The following is a 15754-nucleotide window of genomic DNA, read 5'->3' as shown; positions in this document are numbered from 1 at the left end:
ATGTGGGAACAAAGATAAATCACAGGCAGCAATGCTCCTATATGAAGACCTCTACTGTATCGTTCAATGTTGACGTGAGGAGAGAACAAGGCAAAGCTGCACACTGATAAGGGACTCAATTCTAGGTGGTCATTTGGCATCTCCTCGATTCATCTGCAATGAATGTTTACAAGTATTCTTCTCTGCTTCATCAATGGCTGAGGGCTTAAACTTCAGCTTTGAGCAGCATTTCCATCCTTGGGCAGAGGCTAATGCTTTCATCCAAATGGTGAAAGTAGTGTTGCACGGTTGCAGCAACAAATTTTGCCCCGTTTGTGCATGAAGGCAGTGCCGCAAAGCACATACAGAAGGGCTGGAACCTTTAGTATGATACTGCCATTCTTGTTGTTGTTGTTGTTAGTTGCGAAGTCATGTCCGACCCATCGCGACCCCATGGACAACGTTCCTCCAGGCCTTCCTGTCCACTTAAATGGACTCCATTCTAGAGTCCATTTAAGCTCCATCCAGTGACTCCATCCAGCCACCTCATTCTCTGTCGTCTCCTTCTATTGCCCTCAATCTTTCCCAGCATTAGGCTCTTCTTCAGAGAGTCCTTCCTTCTCATTAGGTGGCCAAAGTACTTGAGTTTCAACTTCAGGATCTGGCCTTCTAAAGAGCAGTCAGGGTTGATCTCCTCTGGGATTGACTGGTTTGATCGCCTTGCTGTCCAGGGGATTTGCAGGAGTCTTCTCCAGTACTATAGCTCAAAGTTCTTTTGTGCTCAGCCTTTGTTATGGTCCAACTTTCACAGCCATACGTTGCAACTGGGAAAACCATGGCCTTGACTATACGTACTTTTGTTGGCAGGGTGATGTCTCTGCTTTTTAGTATGCTGTCTAGATTTGCCATAGCTTTCCTCTTAACCCTCTGAAAATCTCTGTCCTTGAGGCAGAAGGGGCATCTTCTGGGCCCTAGCAACAGAGTTGATACTCTGTCTCTTTGCTGTTTGCAGTTAATCCGGACACTGGAGGCCCAGCCTACCTTTTCTCAACGAGACCGATGTCATGCAGCATCACTTCTCTCTTTGGCTCTCCATGGACGGCTGGAATACTTGACAGACATCATGCAGACCCTGCTGAGTGATCTGGCTGCCCACTGTGTTGCTCGCAATCCTAAGCTCATGCTTCGCAGGTAGGTCCTGGAGCAATCCCGCATAGAGTGGGGAAAGGTATCCTTCTTCCAAAGAAATCTTTGATTATCTGCTTCTGCAGAATGGGTAGCTTTATGCTTTTCATACCAGCATCTACTCTTAATGTTCCTAATTCAGCAAGCATTCTATTTTCAGGGCTAGCATTGATTCCTCATGGCTGGCAGTAGCAGCAAAAACTTGCAAATACAGTCATGTGATCAGTAATTTCTGAGTGTCTCTGCTGACTTCCCAAGACAAAGTCAAAGGAGGTGGCAAGAAATTGGGAGTCATGGTCCCATGAGGTCGTTTAACATCAGCAACCATGACTGCAGGAATTGTCATCACTAAGCATCGTGGTCATGTGACATCACATTTGAAGATCGTGTCACTTAGTGACGGCAAGTCTGGTCCCAACTGCTGTTGTAAGTCAAGAATTACCTGTAACGTTGTGAAACTCTGCAATTATTTCACAGGACAGAGACCATGGTGGAGAAACTATTGACCAACTGGATGTCCATCTGTCTCTACTCCTATCTCCGGGTAAGCACCGGGCACCATGCTGAACTGTAAAATCTAGATTTAAATTGGTTTGACGGGGACCAGGGGCAGGGGAATGGGCCTAACTTTACAACATTGTGAATCCTTTGGCTAATGTGTTGCTATTTTGTTTCCTTACCTGTTTTAAACTCTTTATGCCTAGTACTGAAATCTGTTGAAAATATGAGAAACATCTTACCGTGCTTTTTGTTCCTCTTTCTGGGCAATCAAATAACATCCTGTTAAACGTAACTTAGTTTATTTCTGGCTTTTTAGTCTGCCAATTCTAAAAGGAACTTCTGTTTTCATTTTTCCTGCTATTCCACTGATCCTCACAACTTTCTCCCAGTGAGCAGAGTCAACCTGTGAATAAGTTGTGCTGAAAAAACAGCAAATAATCAACCTATATCTTTTGTGTTGCCTGGAGAGTTTGGATCTAGGTTTTAATAATTCAACCATACCACGCTGGTTTTCATTGCCCTCCCATGGAAAAATTCTCTGTGGATTATTTCCCCTCTATTTCATTCTTACTGTGCTTTCCAAGATCCTTCATGTGGGTGGCTACATCACTTTAGTTTAGTGGTTCTCAACCTTTCTAATGCCGCGACCCCATAATACAGTTCCCCATGTTGTGGTGACCCCCAACCACTTATACATCACTGGATGCCAGGGGCGTGGCCAAAGAAAAGGGGGAAAAATGGCGACCCCCGTGAAATGGTCGTTCGACCCCAAATGGGGTCCCGATCCACAGGTTGAGAACCACTGCTTTAGTTCATGGTAAAGGAGGCCTACACCTTGGCAACCAATCTTTTCTATGATCTTTTCTGCTGTGCAGATCTATTTGCAAATGTTACTATAGCCTTTTTTGTCATTTTCCCTCCTGTCATTCCCTAGTTTTCCTCCTCCAGTGCTCCCATCCATCCATCTTTCTGAAATGCCAAAAAAAGTATTCACCAGTAGTAAGGCAAAGAAGCCATTTGCTACAAATGTATTTTTGTTTGTACATAAATTCTCTTTCTTTTCCCACACAATCAGTCTATTTTATACAGCAGTCAGCCTTCTACTTTAGTACAGGTGTAAAAACTTTTAAACATAAACCATTCCCAATTTTACACTATGAAAGATAAAAGTTTTCTGAATCGGATAAGCCATACAACCTAGGGGAAATTGCCTGCTTTTTGCTTATTTTGCTTATTTGAACAGCATATTCAGATACCAATCAAGTTATTACATTTGCCATGCTTTAAATTAGAAATTCTTAAACTCTTAATTATACGGTTGGTTCCATCTTATTTTCTTCATATGTCTTTTCTTTTTTTCTCTTATTATCACCAATTTTATTTCTTTTTTATGCTAAGTCATGTTATTGCAATTGTGGTCACAGCAATAACTGATTGATTAACAGTGTATTCTGCTTTGAGTTGGAATTATGCAAAGAATTTAAGCTTTTCCTTGAACTAGTGAAAATCTTGCCTATCCTCTTTTATGGTTATTACTCACACCCTTCATAAATACTCTCCCTGATGAATGTCTATTTTTGTTTAAAAGGTAATATCACCGCTTGTGTTTTGTGATCAGAATGACTGAAAATGATCTGGGTTGCTTTTTAAAAAAAAAAGATTTTTTAAAGTCAAGGGACGTAATCCTCAACTTACGACTACAATTGAGTCCAAAATTTCTGTTGCTAAGTGAGACATTTGTTAAGTGACTTTTGTCCCAATTTACAATCTTTCTTGTCACAATTGTTAAGTGAATCCCTGCAGTTGGTAAATTAGTAACACGGTTGTTAAGTGAATCTGGCTTCCCATATTTGACTTTGCTTTTCGGAAGGTCACAAAATGTGATCATATGACCCTGGGACACTGCAACCGTCATAAATAGGAGTCGGTTGTCAAGCATCTGAATTTTGATCACATGACCATGGGAGTGCTGCAATGGTTATAAGTGTGAAAAACGGTCAGAAGCCACTTTTTTGGCCTGTTGTAACTTTGAATGCTTACTAAATGAACCATTTTAAGTTGAGGACTATTTGTATCGGGAACATGGTACGCCACTGAAGATTGTTTCAACTGCAGAGAATGAGATTCATCCATTCCGTCTTTCCTGCTGCAGGAGGTAGCTGGTGAACCCTTGTACATGCTTTTCCGTGCCATTAAGTACCAGGTGGATAAAGGTCCGGTGGATGCTGTGACAGGCAAGGCCAAGCGGACTCTGAATGACAGCCGGCTTCTCCGAGAGGATGTGGAATATCGGTCTCTCACTCTGACAGTCTTGGTGCGGGGAGCGCCTGGGGGCGGGGCCGAAACACAACGCATCCCAGCCCGTGTCCTTGACACAGATACTATCACCCAAGTGAAGGAAAAAATCTTGGACCAGGTGTTCAAGGGTGTGCCGTTCTCCCAACGGCCTTCTGTGCATTCTCTTGACTTAGGTAAGATACCTCCTTCCTTTAGTCATCCCAGTTAGATGAGGTTGACTAATTTATTTGCATACTGTTGTGTCCTAGACTGTGGCTTCACAGCTTGTGCTGTGGAGGTTTGGGGGAAAGGGGAGGACATGAAAGTGTGAGTCTCTTATCTGTTACTTATCTCCCTCCTGCCCACTCTCAGAATGGCGCTCAGGGGTTGCTGGCCATCTGACCCTTTCAGATGAGGATCTGACTTCAGTCATGCAGAACCAGTGGAAGAGGCTCAACACATTGCAACATTACAAGGTATAGTGAGCAAATGAGATGACAATGAAGAAAAGAAGGGGGGAGAGAGAGAGAGAGGCTAGGGAGCAACAATTTGCAGGCCATGTGCATTCCCCAATTTTATGATTGCAGTCTTAAGAATATGCCACCAAATTTCAACAGCAAAAATACAGAAAATCCAAGTCTCCATTTTTACCAAACCACTCCCAATAAGGAAAATGAGTATGTTAAGCTTCCATGTGGTTTAACACTGCATAGTATTTGCTACGCAATAGCAAAGTGGGGCATAGTGTTTGCTATTTCTAAACTGGAAATCTACCAATCAGGAAAATGTTGCCCCCCCCCATTACTTTTCTGCAGCCCTGGGCACCTAAAAACAAAATGCAGCCCTTGGAAGATAACAATTATTCATCCCTACATTAGAGCATGCTAGCTGGTTTTATATATATCATACTAGCAGACACAGCCACTCTGCTGGGCTTCACCATTTTTCATTGTTTGCAGTCCTCCATTTCCTCTTTCCACAGGTTCCTGATGGAGCCACAGTCAGTCTCATTCCCCGCCTTAACAATGACATTTCCCAAGGCACAAGCCAAAACTTCTTCTTCGGAGAAAGTGAGTCTCTCAAAGCAAAGGTGTGGGTTCCTGCGTTGTTTGTAAGCCGTAATGTGGTTCTTTTGGGTTAAATGGATCCAGCCAATTCTGGTTATTCATGGACAAAGGCAAAAACATTTGGTTTTGAACCATTGCTACCTTATATAACATGATATCTTCTCTACCGTTTAGCACTGCTTAACTGGTGCTTAACACCAATGACTATATTGCCTCAAGAATAATGTGAGTTGTCATTCAGCATATTAGGAGGGCACCAGAAAGCAAACAATAAATTGTTCCTCCCATTTGAGATTCCCAGATGTTTCTATACTTAGCTAACGTTATCAACAGTGATTATATAGACTTCCTCTGTGATCCAGGCTTCTGTCTATCTTGTTTTGGGCTGCAGTGGTCGCCTCAAAGATTTACTGAATCGCCTTCTTATAGTCCTCATTCTTTCTCCCACACTTTTGATTACAGCTACAGATGTTACCCAAGGGTGTAATACGGATAATTCTTGCATCCCCAAGGCAAGATGGCTGTCAGGAAGATGTGGTAAAGGAGGGATTGGTTTGTCTTATAGCCAGATGAATTTCACTGCTTCCTTTCCAGACACCCCAATGCTAGAGGACGGAGAGGAGGGAGGCCTACGCCTCTGGCACTTGGTAAAGCCCACAGAAGAACCAGAAGCCACAAAGCAGCAGCAGGGCCGGCGCAGCAGCCTACGAGAGCGGGCAAAGGCTATTCCTGAGATCTATCTCACTCGCCTGCTTTCCATGAAGGTAAGAGACAAGCATGATCTTTTTGAAATGCCTTTTCCCAGCCATCCCATTTAGTCCTCAAATGCACCGAGCCTTAGAGCAGTGGCTTCACTATTAGGATTCCCAAGAGCTTGTCAAGACAAGGAGAAAAGGGAAACCGGCTTCCCTGACAGGAAGCAGTTCACACTTCTCTATGCTTTTGCGCTATTTAGCTCTGCATTGTATTGCGAGCATCCTGGATGTACTTTTACATGAGACCACGCAAACAGCTAAGCTAGAACCTGACTATGATATGGTACAGGGACACATGAGAACAATTTGAAATTAAATTCTGAGAAGTTGACTTACTCAGACAAATGTTTCTTAAGATGGGTTGCAAAGATTTAAACAAAATTATTTGCCAAAGAGCAGTTAGATAGACAAGATCTCCCTTTATGGACCAGCTCTTGGATAAAAAAACAGGAAAGAGTAGGACATGCTATTAAATCAGCTTGGGCTTCCTAGAGGTTGCAAGTGTCAGGAATGCAACGGTGATGTTGTAATACCTGCAACTTTTAAATATTGGTATTTTGTATTTTTCATTCCTTGAAAAAATGCAGCAGCATGTCTCTAAGGCCTTGCTTTTCCTCCTGTTGACTCTCCATAGGGAACACTACAGAAATTTGTGGATGATGTGTTCCAGGCAGTGCTGAGTGTAAACCGCCCCGTACCAATTGCTGTCAAGTATCTATTTGACCTATTGGATGAGTTGGCAACACGGCATGGGGTTACTGAACCCGAGACTTTGCATATCTGGAAAACCAACAGGTGAGATTTGCATGGGCTGATCAGAGGCAGATTTACTCAAGATTGGAGGAAGATAGAAGTTTCAAAGGCTAAAGATTAGCAGATGGAAGATGTCATGGATCCCTCAATTTTAACGTGTTTTTTTTTTCTTTCATCCATCTCAGTCTGCTGCTGCGCTTCTGGGTGAATACACTCAAGAACCCACAATTCATTTTTGATGTGCGTGTCTCTGATAATGTGGATGCAAATCTCACTGTCATTGCTCAGACATTTATTGATGCGTGCACAACCGCTGAACACAAAGTTGGCAGGGTAAGTCTGCATATGTGCACATGGAGTAAACAGGGAGACAGATTTGAATTTGAGTTCGTGTGATGTTAGCGTGCAAGGTTCTCTCTTGTCTACCACAGTATTTGATATAAAGCTGCCAGGATAATTCACAGGTTTGATGCTAATTGACATCAATATACAAATAATATTCACTTAAAGCTTTACTTTCCTGCAAGTTTAGAATTGAATGGCTACAGAGCTTCTAATGGCTTCAGGCTGTAAAGCATTCTGTATAACAGAACAAGCTAAGCTTAAATGCAAATAAGATAATGTTGCTATTGATTCTGGAGGCTGGGTTTTGGGAAATATGCCTGTCCTCAATAGGGTATACCCTTCCTTAAGGATATAGGGTCCTCTTAAATTACACATTTGACATTACAAGTGAACAAAGAGATCCTGTTAAAAACTGAGTTTGGGAAATAAAGTGGTTCAGAATAGTGGTGGGACTGAGAGAAAGGCAAGAATGCATATTAACCCAATGTTAGGAATAGAAGAGAACACAGCTGGAATCACAATTAGAGGGCAAAACATTTAGTGGTTTGTGATATGTAGATGATGCTATTTGTAACTGGTGGTAAAGAAAAGAAAATGATATATAGCCTTGTATTCTTAGTTTTAAGAATAAGTTAAAATTGGTGTTACGCTGGAAAAGTAAAAAAATCCTATGGATGATTGATTATGTGCCATCAAATCTTTTTTGACTCCTAGTAATCACAAAGATATTCCCCATGATATTTTTGTCTTTGTTGGTTTTGGCTTTCTTCCCTTCTTGGCAATTTCCACAATTTGTTCTGACATCCAATTTGCTTTCTTCCCTCTCTTTATTTTTGGCAGTCTCTTTTTACATCCATCCTTAACATTTTCTTTAAGTTCTTTCTATAATTCCTCAGGTTCTTTAGTAATGAAGTTCAGAACTTCAAAGTAATTCCTGATGGTTTCTTCATCAAGAAGTAAAGCAGTGACAAACTTAGATTAGCAAGTTTATGATTGATAGTGATAATTCTAAAAGTAATGAGCTGTGAAAACTGGATATTGTGAGAAATAATAAACTAATATAGACACTGAAATTATGGATTTGGAGATGGCTATTTATGGTATAATGGAAGACAAAGGGAACCAATCAATGACTCCTGGAATAAATAAAGGGTAATTGTTATCTTGCAATGGCACCAAGCAGAAATTCACATATTTTACTTCAGATATCCAATATGAGTGAATGACAACTACAAAATAAATCATTATTTATTGAGGGAAGTAAAAAGAGTAAAAAGACAATAGATAAGATGAATAGAAACTGGGAAATTACTAGAGTGTTCTTGGAAGAAGTTGAAGTTGTTAATAAAGACAAGTTAAGGTGATGTATCCTCACTAGCACTTGGCTAATTAATTTCAAATATGAATAAAACTTGTCACATTTTTAATATTTTTAGGGGGAATTCTATAATACAAGAGGTCTAATGCATGAGCCTGAATACCTTTCCACTTTCAGATTCGTTTTAAGGCATTAAGCATCATTCTGGTTTTAAGATTTCATGCATTGGATCTGGCCAGCTTCAAACCCTCCTGCAGAAATGCTGATTTCAACAATCCTTTTGCTGATGGAGTGTGGGAATGGCTTTACTCCCATCAAACTCACAAGTCCATTTCCCTTTCAGGAACTTCTAGTTGAGTTACATCAATTGGCTTAATGTTCTAGATTGCAAAACCTATCCTTTCCCACACCTAAAAACTTTCCCTTGCAGATATGTAAATTTATAATGTAATTTTCTCCCTCTGTGTCATGGTATCTAAAATAGTGGATCAAAAAATTCTACTTTCAAATAAATATGAATTACATTAACACTATAGTATATACGTGGGAAATAACCAGTTGGCATAATATACTAGACTATATGCCGTTATGCTGCTGAACTCTCATTCATAAATCAGATAAAAATGAAACTGGTTGAATTAGTAGATTGAAAGATTTCTTTGCTCCTTTTCTTATTTTAGTTTGATCTTTTTAAAAAAATACCATAGTTTTACATTTTTTTTAAACTTCTTTATCCCTCCTTTATTGTTTTTATAAATAACTCAGGGTAGCAAACATACCTAATACACCTTTCCTCTGAGGTGAATTGGGCTGAAGAAAATGACTGGCCAAAAGTCACCTAACTGTCTTTCATGGCTAAGGCAGGTCTAGAACTCAGAGTTTCCTGGTTTCTAGCCTGGTGCCTTAACCACTTGAGCAAACTGCCTCTCAATTTTGTCTGACACTTGGCTAGATAGGGAAAATGGCAGAATTCAGATGAATTTGACTTTATTTTTTTAAGGGCAGGCCCACCTTTTCACTATTTCATCGGTGAAGTTGAGGAAAAAATAGCCATGGAGGACAGCAGTCTGTCAATGGAGGGGATACTGAATGTTCCTTCCATGGTGCACTCTTGTTAGGATGTCTTTACAATGAAATAAAATGTAGTAGGAGGATACAGAACACTACTTTTGATATGAAGTAGAAAAGGGTGGGCATGAGGTCGCTTTTTCAGTGGCTGAGAGGAAAAACCGTCATGTGGGTCTTTCAAATCTTTTTGTTTTTATTTATAATGAGATTGGAGATGGCCAGGATGCTTATGGGGACACATCAGCCTTTGGTCTCTATATCAAGACTAAAGGATTTTGGTCTGTATTTTTTCTTTCCAATATACAGCTAATCCTCAGCTTGCAACCACAATTCAACCCAAAATTTCCATTGCTAAGCAACTCACATTGTTAAGTGAGTTTTGCCCCATTTTATGACTTTTCTTGCCATAGTTGTTAACTATGGTTGTTAAGTGAATCTGGCTTCTCTACTGACTTTGCTTGTTAGAAGGTTGCAAATCCCATGACCCTGGAAATCTATAACCATGATAAATATGAGTCAGTTACCAAGGGTCCACATTTTGATCACATGACTATGGGGATGCTGCAACAATTTTAAGCATGAAAAATGGTCATAAATCACTTTTTTCACTGAGGTTGTAATTTCAAACAGTCACTAAATGAATGGTTGCAAGTCAAATATTACCTATCAACACCATTTTTCATTTTTCCTATATATAGGAAAAATGATTCTATATATATACTCTGCTCTCTGGAAACAGACCCACATTTTAAGTTTTTCAGTCTTCATTTATATTTTATAGTTTTATAAAATTTATATTTTTATAATTCCCTGAGGAAGGTCTAATGCAGCGGTTCTCAACCTATGGATCGCGACTCCATTTGGGGTCGATCGACCATTTTTCGGGGGTCGCCAAAGGCGGCGATCCGCCATTTTCTCCCCTCAGGGGGCGCCGCCGCACATGCGCGCCACACATGCTCATAACATTTGTGTGACGGGGGTCGCCGTCACACAAACGTTGAGAACCACTGGTCTAATGCATTATAGACTGTCAAGTACTGTAGTTTTTTAAAAAAGCCTTTTTCGTAAAAAAATAAACCTTCTTAATCATTGCTTAGTCCAATACAAGTAATAATCAGATGTCTGAGGAATATTATTTATAAAATACTTTTTGATTTGCCTGAAAAGCCTAAAGCTCTAGAAAGGAGGTGAAATGAGGTGATATTCTGCAAAACAGTTTTTACTTCTCATTTTTGCTGCAAAATTGCTTTCCCACAGTCTCCCATAATATCTTGCAGAACTGGTCAGACCAGACCAATCCTTGCTGTTGCTTCCTCTTGGGTAACTAAATAATATGTTGGTTTCCTCAGCCCTTTTTTTTAGCCCTTTGAAGATGCTGTCTTTTTTAGATATAGGCATTTTCATTTCATTCAAATTACTAGTCTAATCTCTTTTTCAAAAGCTTCTCCAGCATATCTGACATTCTGCTACATTTCCTTTCAGAAGTGTCCTTCTCTGGTCTTAGAAAAATAATTGTTAAGGTTATAAGCACTCCAAAAAAAATTGTCTGATAAAAGAGAAAGTTCTTCAGATGGGATCCCTTGAAAGCCCAGCTACAAAATTTGAATCAGCTCAGGCTGATATAAGATTTTAGACTGCAAGAAACCAAAATAATTTGAATGTGAAACAGGCTGAGTATTGTAAATACGTAGATATTCATCAGTTCTACTCCCTCTGTGTAGAAATTTTAACATAGCTTCCCTGCAGGGTTATGCAGGGTGATGACTGCAGGTATCAACATATACCCAGATACTTCCACTGTAAACTGCAAGAGAGGACAGTAAAATATTTGGTAGCCTTATCCCTTGAATTCTGGGAATTGAAGTCCACCCATCTTAAATTTATCAAGATTGAGAAACAGTACTAGTTTGTCATGGTAGCCATTTTGCAAATAGCTAAGTTTCCCTGCCAGAGCCATTTTATGAATGCATCCATCACATGCTCTTAAATGCGCCAGTAGCCCAGCAGATTGTTTGTACCCTTCCTCCCTGGATCAGACCATCTGGTCCAGTGCTGTATTCTCAATGGCAGCCAGGCCAGCACAATTGGAAAGCTCTAAAACAGCAAGGGGTGAGGCTTTTTTAATCCCTGAACATGACATTTAACATTAAGCCACTGCCTCTTTTCTTTTATTACGTTCTAACAGAGCTATAAATCTCTCCAAATTGGTCTCTTGAAAAGCTATCATAGGCCAATCATTGCCCCCACATCTTCTGGAAGTGAAATCCATTGAATTGAGGAGATCAATTGCATGACATAGTCAGAAGTACTTAGGATTTTACACTTTTTTTCCTATTTGTTGGCTGACTCCAGATTGTTTTACTTATCTTGCGTCTTTCACAGTAACAGGTGTTCTTTTTCATTTCTCTCATGGGAATGCTCTTAGCCATATTCTAAATATGGGGAGAGCTTACTGGATGAGTATGACATATTTAACCCTCCAGTGGGGGTTGTAAATTGTCTGTATGTGATTTGGAAGGGTTTAATGAGATGAAAGATACAAATTTTTATCATTGATGAATATGATAACTCTGTCACTGGGCTATTAGTCAGGCCAAAAATACAATGTTCCATCATCCAGAAAAAATAAATAAATAACCCGTTCATATAGAAAATGAGAGTGTGAATAAAACAACTCTGGTTTTTTTCCCCTCCTAACAAGCTCTTCCAAGTTCAGGAACTGTTTTTTTTTTCCCCACATGGAGGAGATCTTGTCATATGAAACTGGTACACCCTGTACAAATTTCCCAATCAGTAAAGATAAGTCTCTAACAAGTAAACTTCCTTCATAGCTTACTTAGGCATTTGCAGATGCTGGCTCATGAATTATCTTAAATCAGCACTTATCATTTTTAAGCAGGATCTAGGAAGAACTAACCATAAAACTGATTAGTGTCGACCTTCACTTCATTGTTATGCTTATCTCACTATAAGCAGAAAATCTAATCCATGTTATGACTGGCATTTGACATGTTACTAGTCAGCATTTATTATATGTTTTTTGTACCCTCCTTCAATAGGCAGAATCTTGTGGTCTGTTCCCAGCACTGTTAGAATGAACTTGGCTCAAGCTGATTAGGTGGTCTCCACTCATAAATGGGGTCTTAGATAATGTTTTCCCTTCATGTTTTGCTCTTCTAACTCAGTATTTCTTAAAGTGTGGTTCTAGAAACCCTGGGGATCCCCCAAGACCCTCTCAGGGGTCTGCAAAATCCAAATTATTTGCCAGATATTGAAAATACTTACAAAAATGTAAAATAATGTTACTTTTCTCTTTTATTATTTTTATTTTTAAAAAAATATAGAGCCTTTTCATTTATTTACATTAATATTTAAGAGATTTAGTAGTTATTTTTACTCAATTCAATAAATACTGTAGAAATGCATCCATTTTAATTTTTACTATGGCAAATATAGATAAATATAATCTAAACAAAGCTCTTTTCAAATCCTCCATAAGAGTGGGAAGGGGTCCTGAGAGAAATAAGTTTAAGAAACTACTCTACCTCATTCCCATATAATATTCCCCCTTCCTTGCCTGATATAATTGAAATGGCCAGCAGTTGTGGGATTTGATGTTCAGCATGCCTACAAGGTGCTTGTCTGAGGAAGGTTATCTTTCGAGCCTGTTAAACATGATAATTGTTTTCTCTTTAGTGACAAACCTGTGTTATAATGTGGGACAAAGTTTAAGCATCGTAGATTAAACCAGCAACCAGTACTTTAGCTTTCCCAATTGCAAGCCTCTCCGGTACATTGGATGGCAATTCATATACTGTAATTCTCAATGACTATGGATTTGAAACCTTGGAAAGGCTATCATAACTAGAAAAAGAAACATAATATATGATGCTTGGATATCTTTTTACTGGCTTTTTTAAAAATCAGTTTTTGTTTTTTCTTGCTTATCTCTCCTACGTCAGGACTCACCAGTCAACAAACTACTCTATGCCAGGGAAATCCCACACTACAAACAAATGGTGGAGAAGTAAGTGAGAGCAAAATGTAAAATACAATTTTAAAAAACACCCTTCATGAAAACAACAGGTGATGATAGGGAGCTGTGCACAGATAGTGAGTAAAAACAAATAAGGAAAGATTACTTTGCAGCTTCTCTGCAAATTTGTATTGCTTCCCTCCTTTTGCATAATGCTCTAGTATTATTAGCATTTACAAAGGAACAAGAAATTAGACAGTGCACTCAATAGTTTGCTTTTCCTAACCCCAACATTTCCAACAATAGGAAATCTGATATAACCTGCTCTTTTGGCATTAGAGATTTCAGACTTTGCATTAACATTCCAGTTTCAAACGTTATCTATATAACCAGGGCATTTAATAATGATCAGATATTTAATTAAGACATTGAAAGGAAGCTGACTTCTACAGTTTTTCTGCCCTTTGGTGAAATGAAAAACATATGTACAATTTTTACTCCATCCATGTCTTCTAATAATTATGAATTGGCAATAAATCTCCCCTCATGTATACACATCGCAAGGACTGAAAATCTTTTTAGCTTCCCTTATGAAATAAAAGGGAAACTTAACAGTTGGCATCTATCATTTGTTTATCAATACTGCTAGTTTTCCACAAATGTTGCCGGTCTCTAAGAAGAGAAAAGGGGTAACAGAGAAAACCCAACAACATGTAAGACAGATGGTCAATCTTCAGTAGAGGAAGGCTTCCCATAGAAAAAGCTATAATTCTTGGGTATAGTTGAGCTCTGAGCCTTTTTACTTGAGCACTCCTTGTGCAAATGGAAACTGGCATGTGGAATGTACCAGATCAATTTAATTAATGGCTCTTGAACTGTTTTATTTAAAATGTTTCACAAAAGCTTTATAATTCAGACAGCCTGCTCTGTGGGGGGAAAAATATATTAACATGTCTAGCCACTGATATTGAGTCTGGATAGCTACTAACAATGATGGAAAACTTGTGACTTTCCTTGTGTTACTGAACTACATTCCCTGACAAATCTAGCTAGCAAGATAAGAGATACTAGGAGTGATGGTTCAACCCCATTTAAACTAGTGCAGTGTTTCTCAACCTTGACAATTTTAAGGCATGTGGACTTCAACTCCCAGAATTCCACAGCCAGCAACGCTGGCTGTGGAATTCTGGGAGTTGAAGTCCAGATGCCTTAAAATTGTCAAGGTTGAGAAACACTGGACTAGTGTTTCTTAAACTGGGCAACTTCAAGATGAATGCCGGCTGGGGAATTCTGTGAGTTGAAGTCCATTCATCTTAAAGTTGCAAAAGTTTGGGGAAAAAAGTGATTTAGATAGAATAAATGATCTGAGGCATTTATCCCATGGTCTTCCCTATGTATTATTTTGTCTATTTACTAATGTTTGCCTTCCCTCCCACACCTAATCAGGTATTATGCAGATATTCAACAGACTGTTCCTGCCAGCTACCAAGAGATGAACTCAGCCCTGACTGAACTTTCAAGGGTAAGAAATAAATGCCAACATTCCCTTGTTCATTATTGAGAACCAAAGTGGTATATTTTTTAAAAAAAAAAATCTTGCCAGCTTCACAAACTAGCTATGGGAAGAGAATTACAACCTAAACAACTGCTCCTAAATGTCTAGTAATTATACAAGCCCAGTTCATTGTAGGCTGGGAACATATAGAACAATTCTTTCCTCATGTCAGCAAGCCTAAAGCTAACATTTGCTTCATACTACAAATAAGCTCTACTTGCATGAATTGTGATAATTTCTATAATACGTCTGCAGATTCAAAGTGTGCTTCATGGTTGCTTTTTTTCAGTAATCTTACACTAGTTCTTTGAAACATAACCAATCCCTCTTAACTCACAAGTGAAGTAGAAGGTCCAGCTTGTATATTACAAGAGTTCCTTCGGATACATTGAGTGTCTCTGCATACACAGGTCTTACATTTGGTGCAGCCCAACAATTCATTTAAAGAAAAACACCGCTTCTTCTTTAGTTTGACAGTAGAGACTGCTTGGAACCCTACCCTGTCATATTAAACGGTAACACAGAGAAATATGAGTTGACTAAAAGTACAACAGATTAGGCATACGCCATTTGGAATGATTTTTATTTGAAACTAGGTCACATTAGTTCTGAACAGGGTTCCACAAAATGGAAACAGGCTACTAGCACAAGACAAAAAACAATTTCTGGGATGCCCCTTGAATTGAGAGTGCTGTGATGTGTGTTCACTTCCCTGATTTGCTAAACCAACACAAATTATAATTTTGTAGAATGATTAAAGATGCAGATGGCAAAGGCAGTCTAGTATTTGGACAATTGTATGTATATAAATACATGTATAATGTAATGGTGATCTGCCTGTATTGATATGGAAAAAGTGATTTACAAAACTACTACTGTTTTTTATCTTGTCTTGGTAGAAATATTCCTCTGATCTCAATTGCTTGGTGGCTCTGCAAGAACTTTACAACTATATTAACAAATACTATGACCAGG

The 15754-nt window shown here is 39.1% G+C and overlaps 1 protein-coding gene across 10 annotated transcripts in view; it reads left to right on the top strand.

Moving 5' to 3' along the window:
• Nucleotides 1-15754, top strand: part of PLXNB3 (plexin B3) — a 59738-nt gene that overhangs the window by 43339 nt on the left and 645 nt on the right. For all 10 annotated transcript variants that reach the window (XM_039365976.1, XM_039365981.1, XM_039365977.1 and 7 more), the window contains 11 exons: nucleotides 992-1170; nucleotides 1642-1708; nucleotides 3818-4136; nucleotides 4315-4418; nucleotides 4925-5012; nucleotides 5604-5773; nucleotides 6399-6559; nucleotides 6703-6850; nucleotides 13211-13275; nucleotides 14671-14746; nucleotides 15679-15753. In XM_039365976.1, coding sequence (XP_039221910.1) covers nucleotides 992-1170; nucleotides 1642-1708; nucleotides 3818-4136; nucleotides 4315-4418; nucleotides 4925-5012; nucleotides 5604-5773; nucleotides 6399-6559; nucleotides 6703-6850; nucleotides 13211-13275; nucleotides 14671-14746; nucleotides 15679-15753 — 1452 coding nt within the window. The remainder of the gene's footprint in view (nucleotides 1-991; nucleotides 1171-1641; nucleotides 1709-3817; nucleotides 4137-4314; nucleotides 4419-4924; nucleotides 5013-5603; nucleotides 5774-6398; nucleotides 6560-6702; nucleotides 6851-13210; nucleotides 13276-14670; nucleotides 14747-15678; nucleotide 15754) is intronic.

This window comes from Crotalus tigris, unplaced genomic scaffold (assembly GCF_016545835.1).
Source record: "Crotalus tigris isolate CLP2741 ecotype Arizona unplaced genomic scaffold, ASM1654583v1 scf7180000020218.1340706, whole genome shotgun sequence".
NCBI classification, from domain to species: domain Eukaryota; kingdom Metazoa; phylum Chordata; class Lepidosauria; order Squamata; family Viperidae; genus Crotalus; species Crotalus tigris.
Note: the sequence above shows the minus strand (reverse complement) of the source record. Positions and strands in the feature narration are given on the sequence as shown.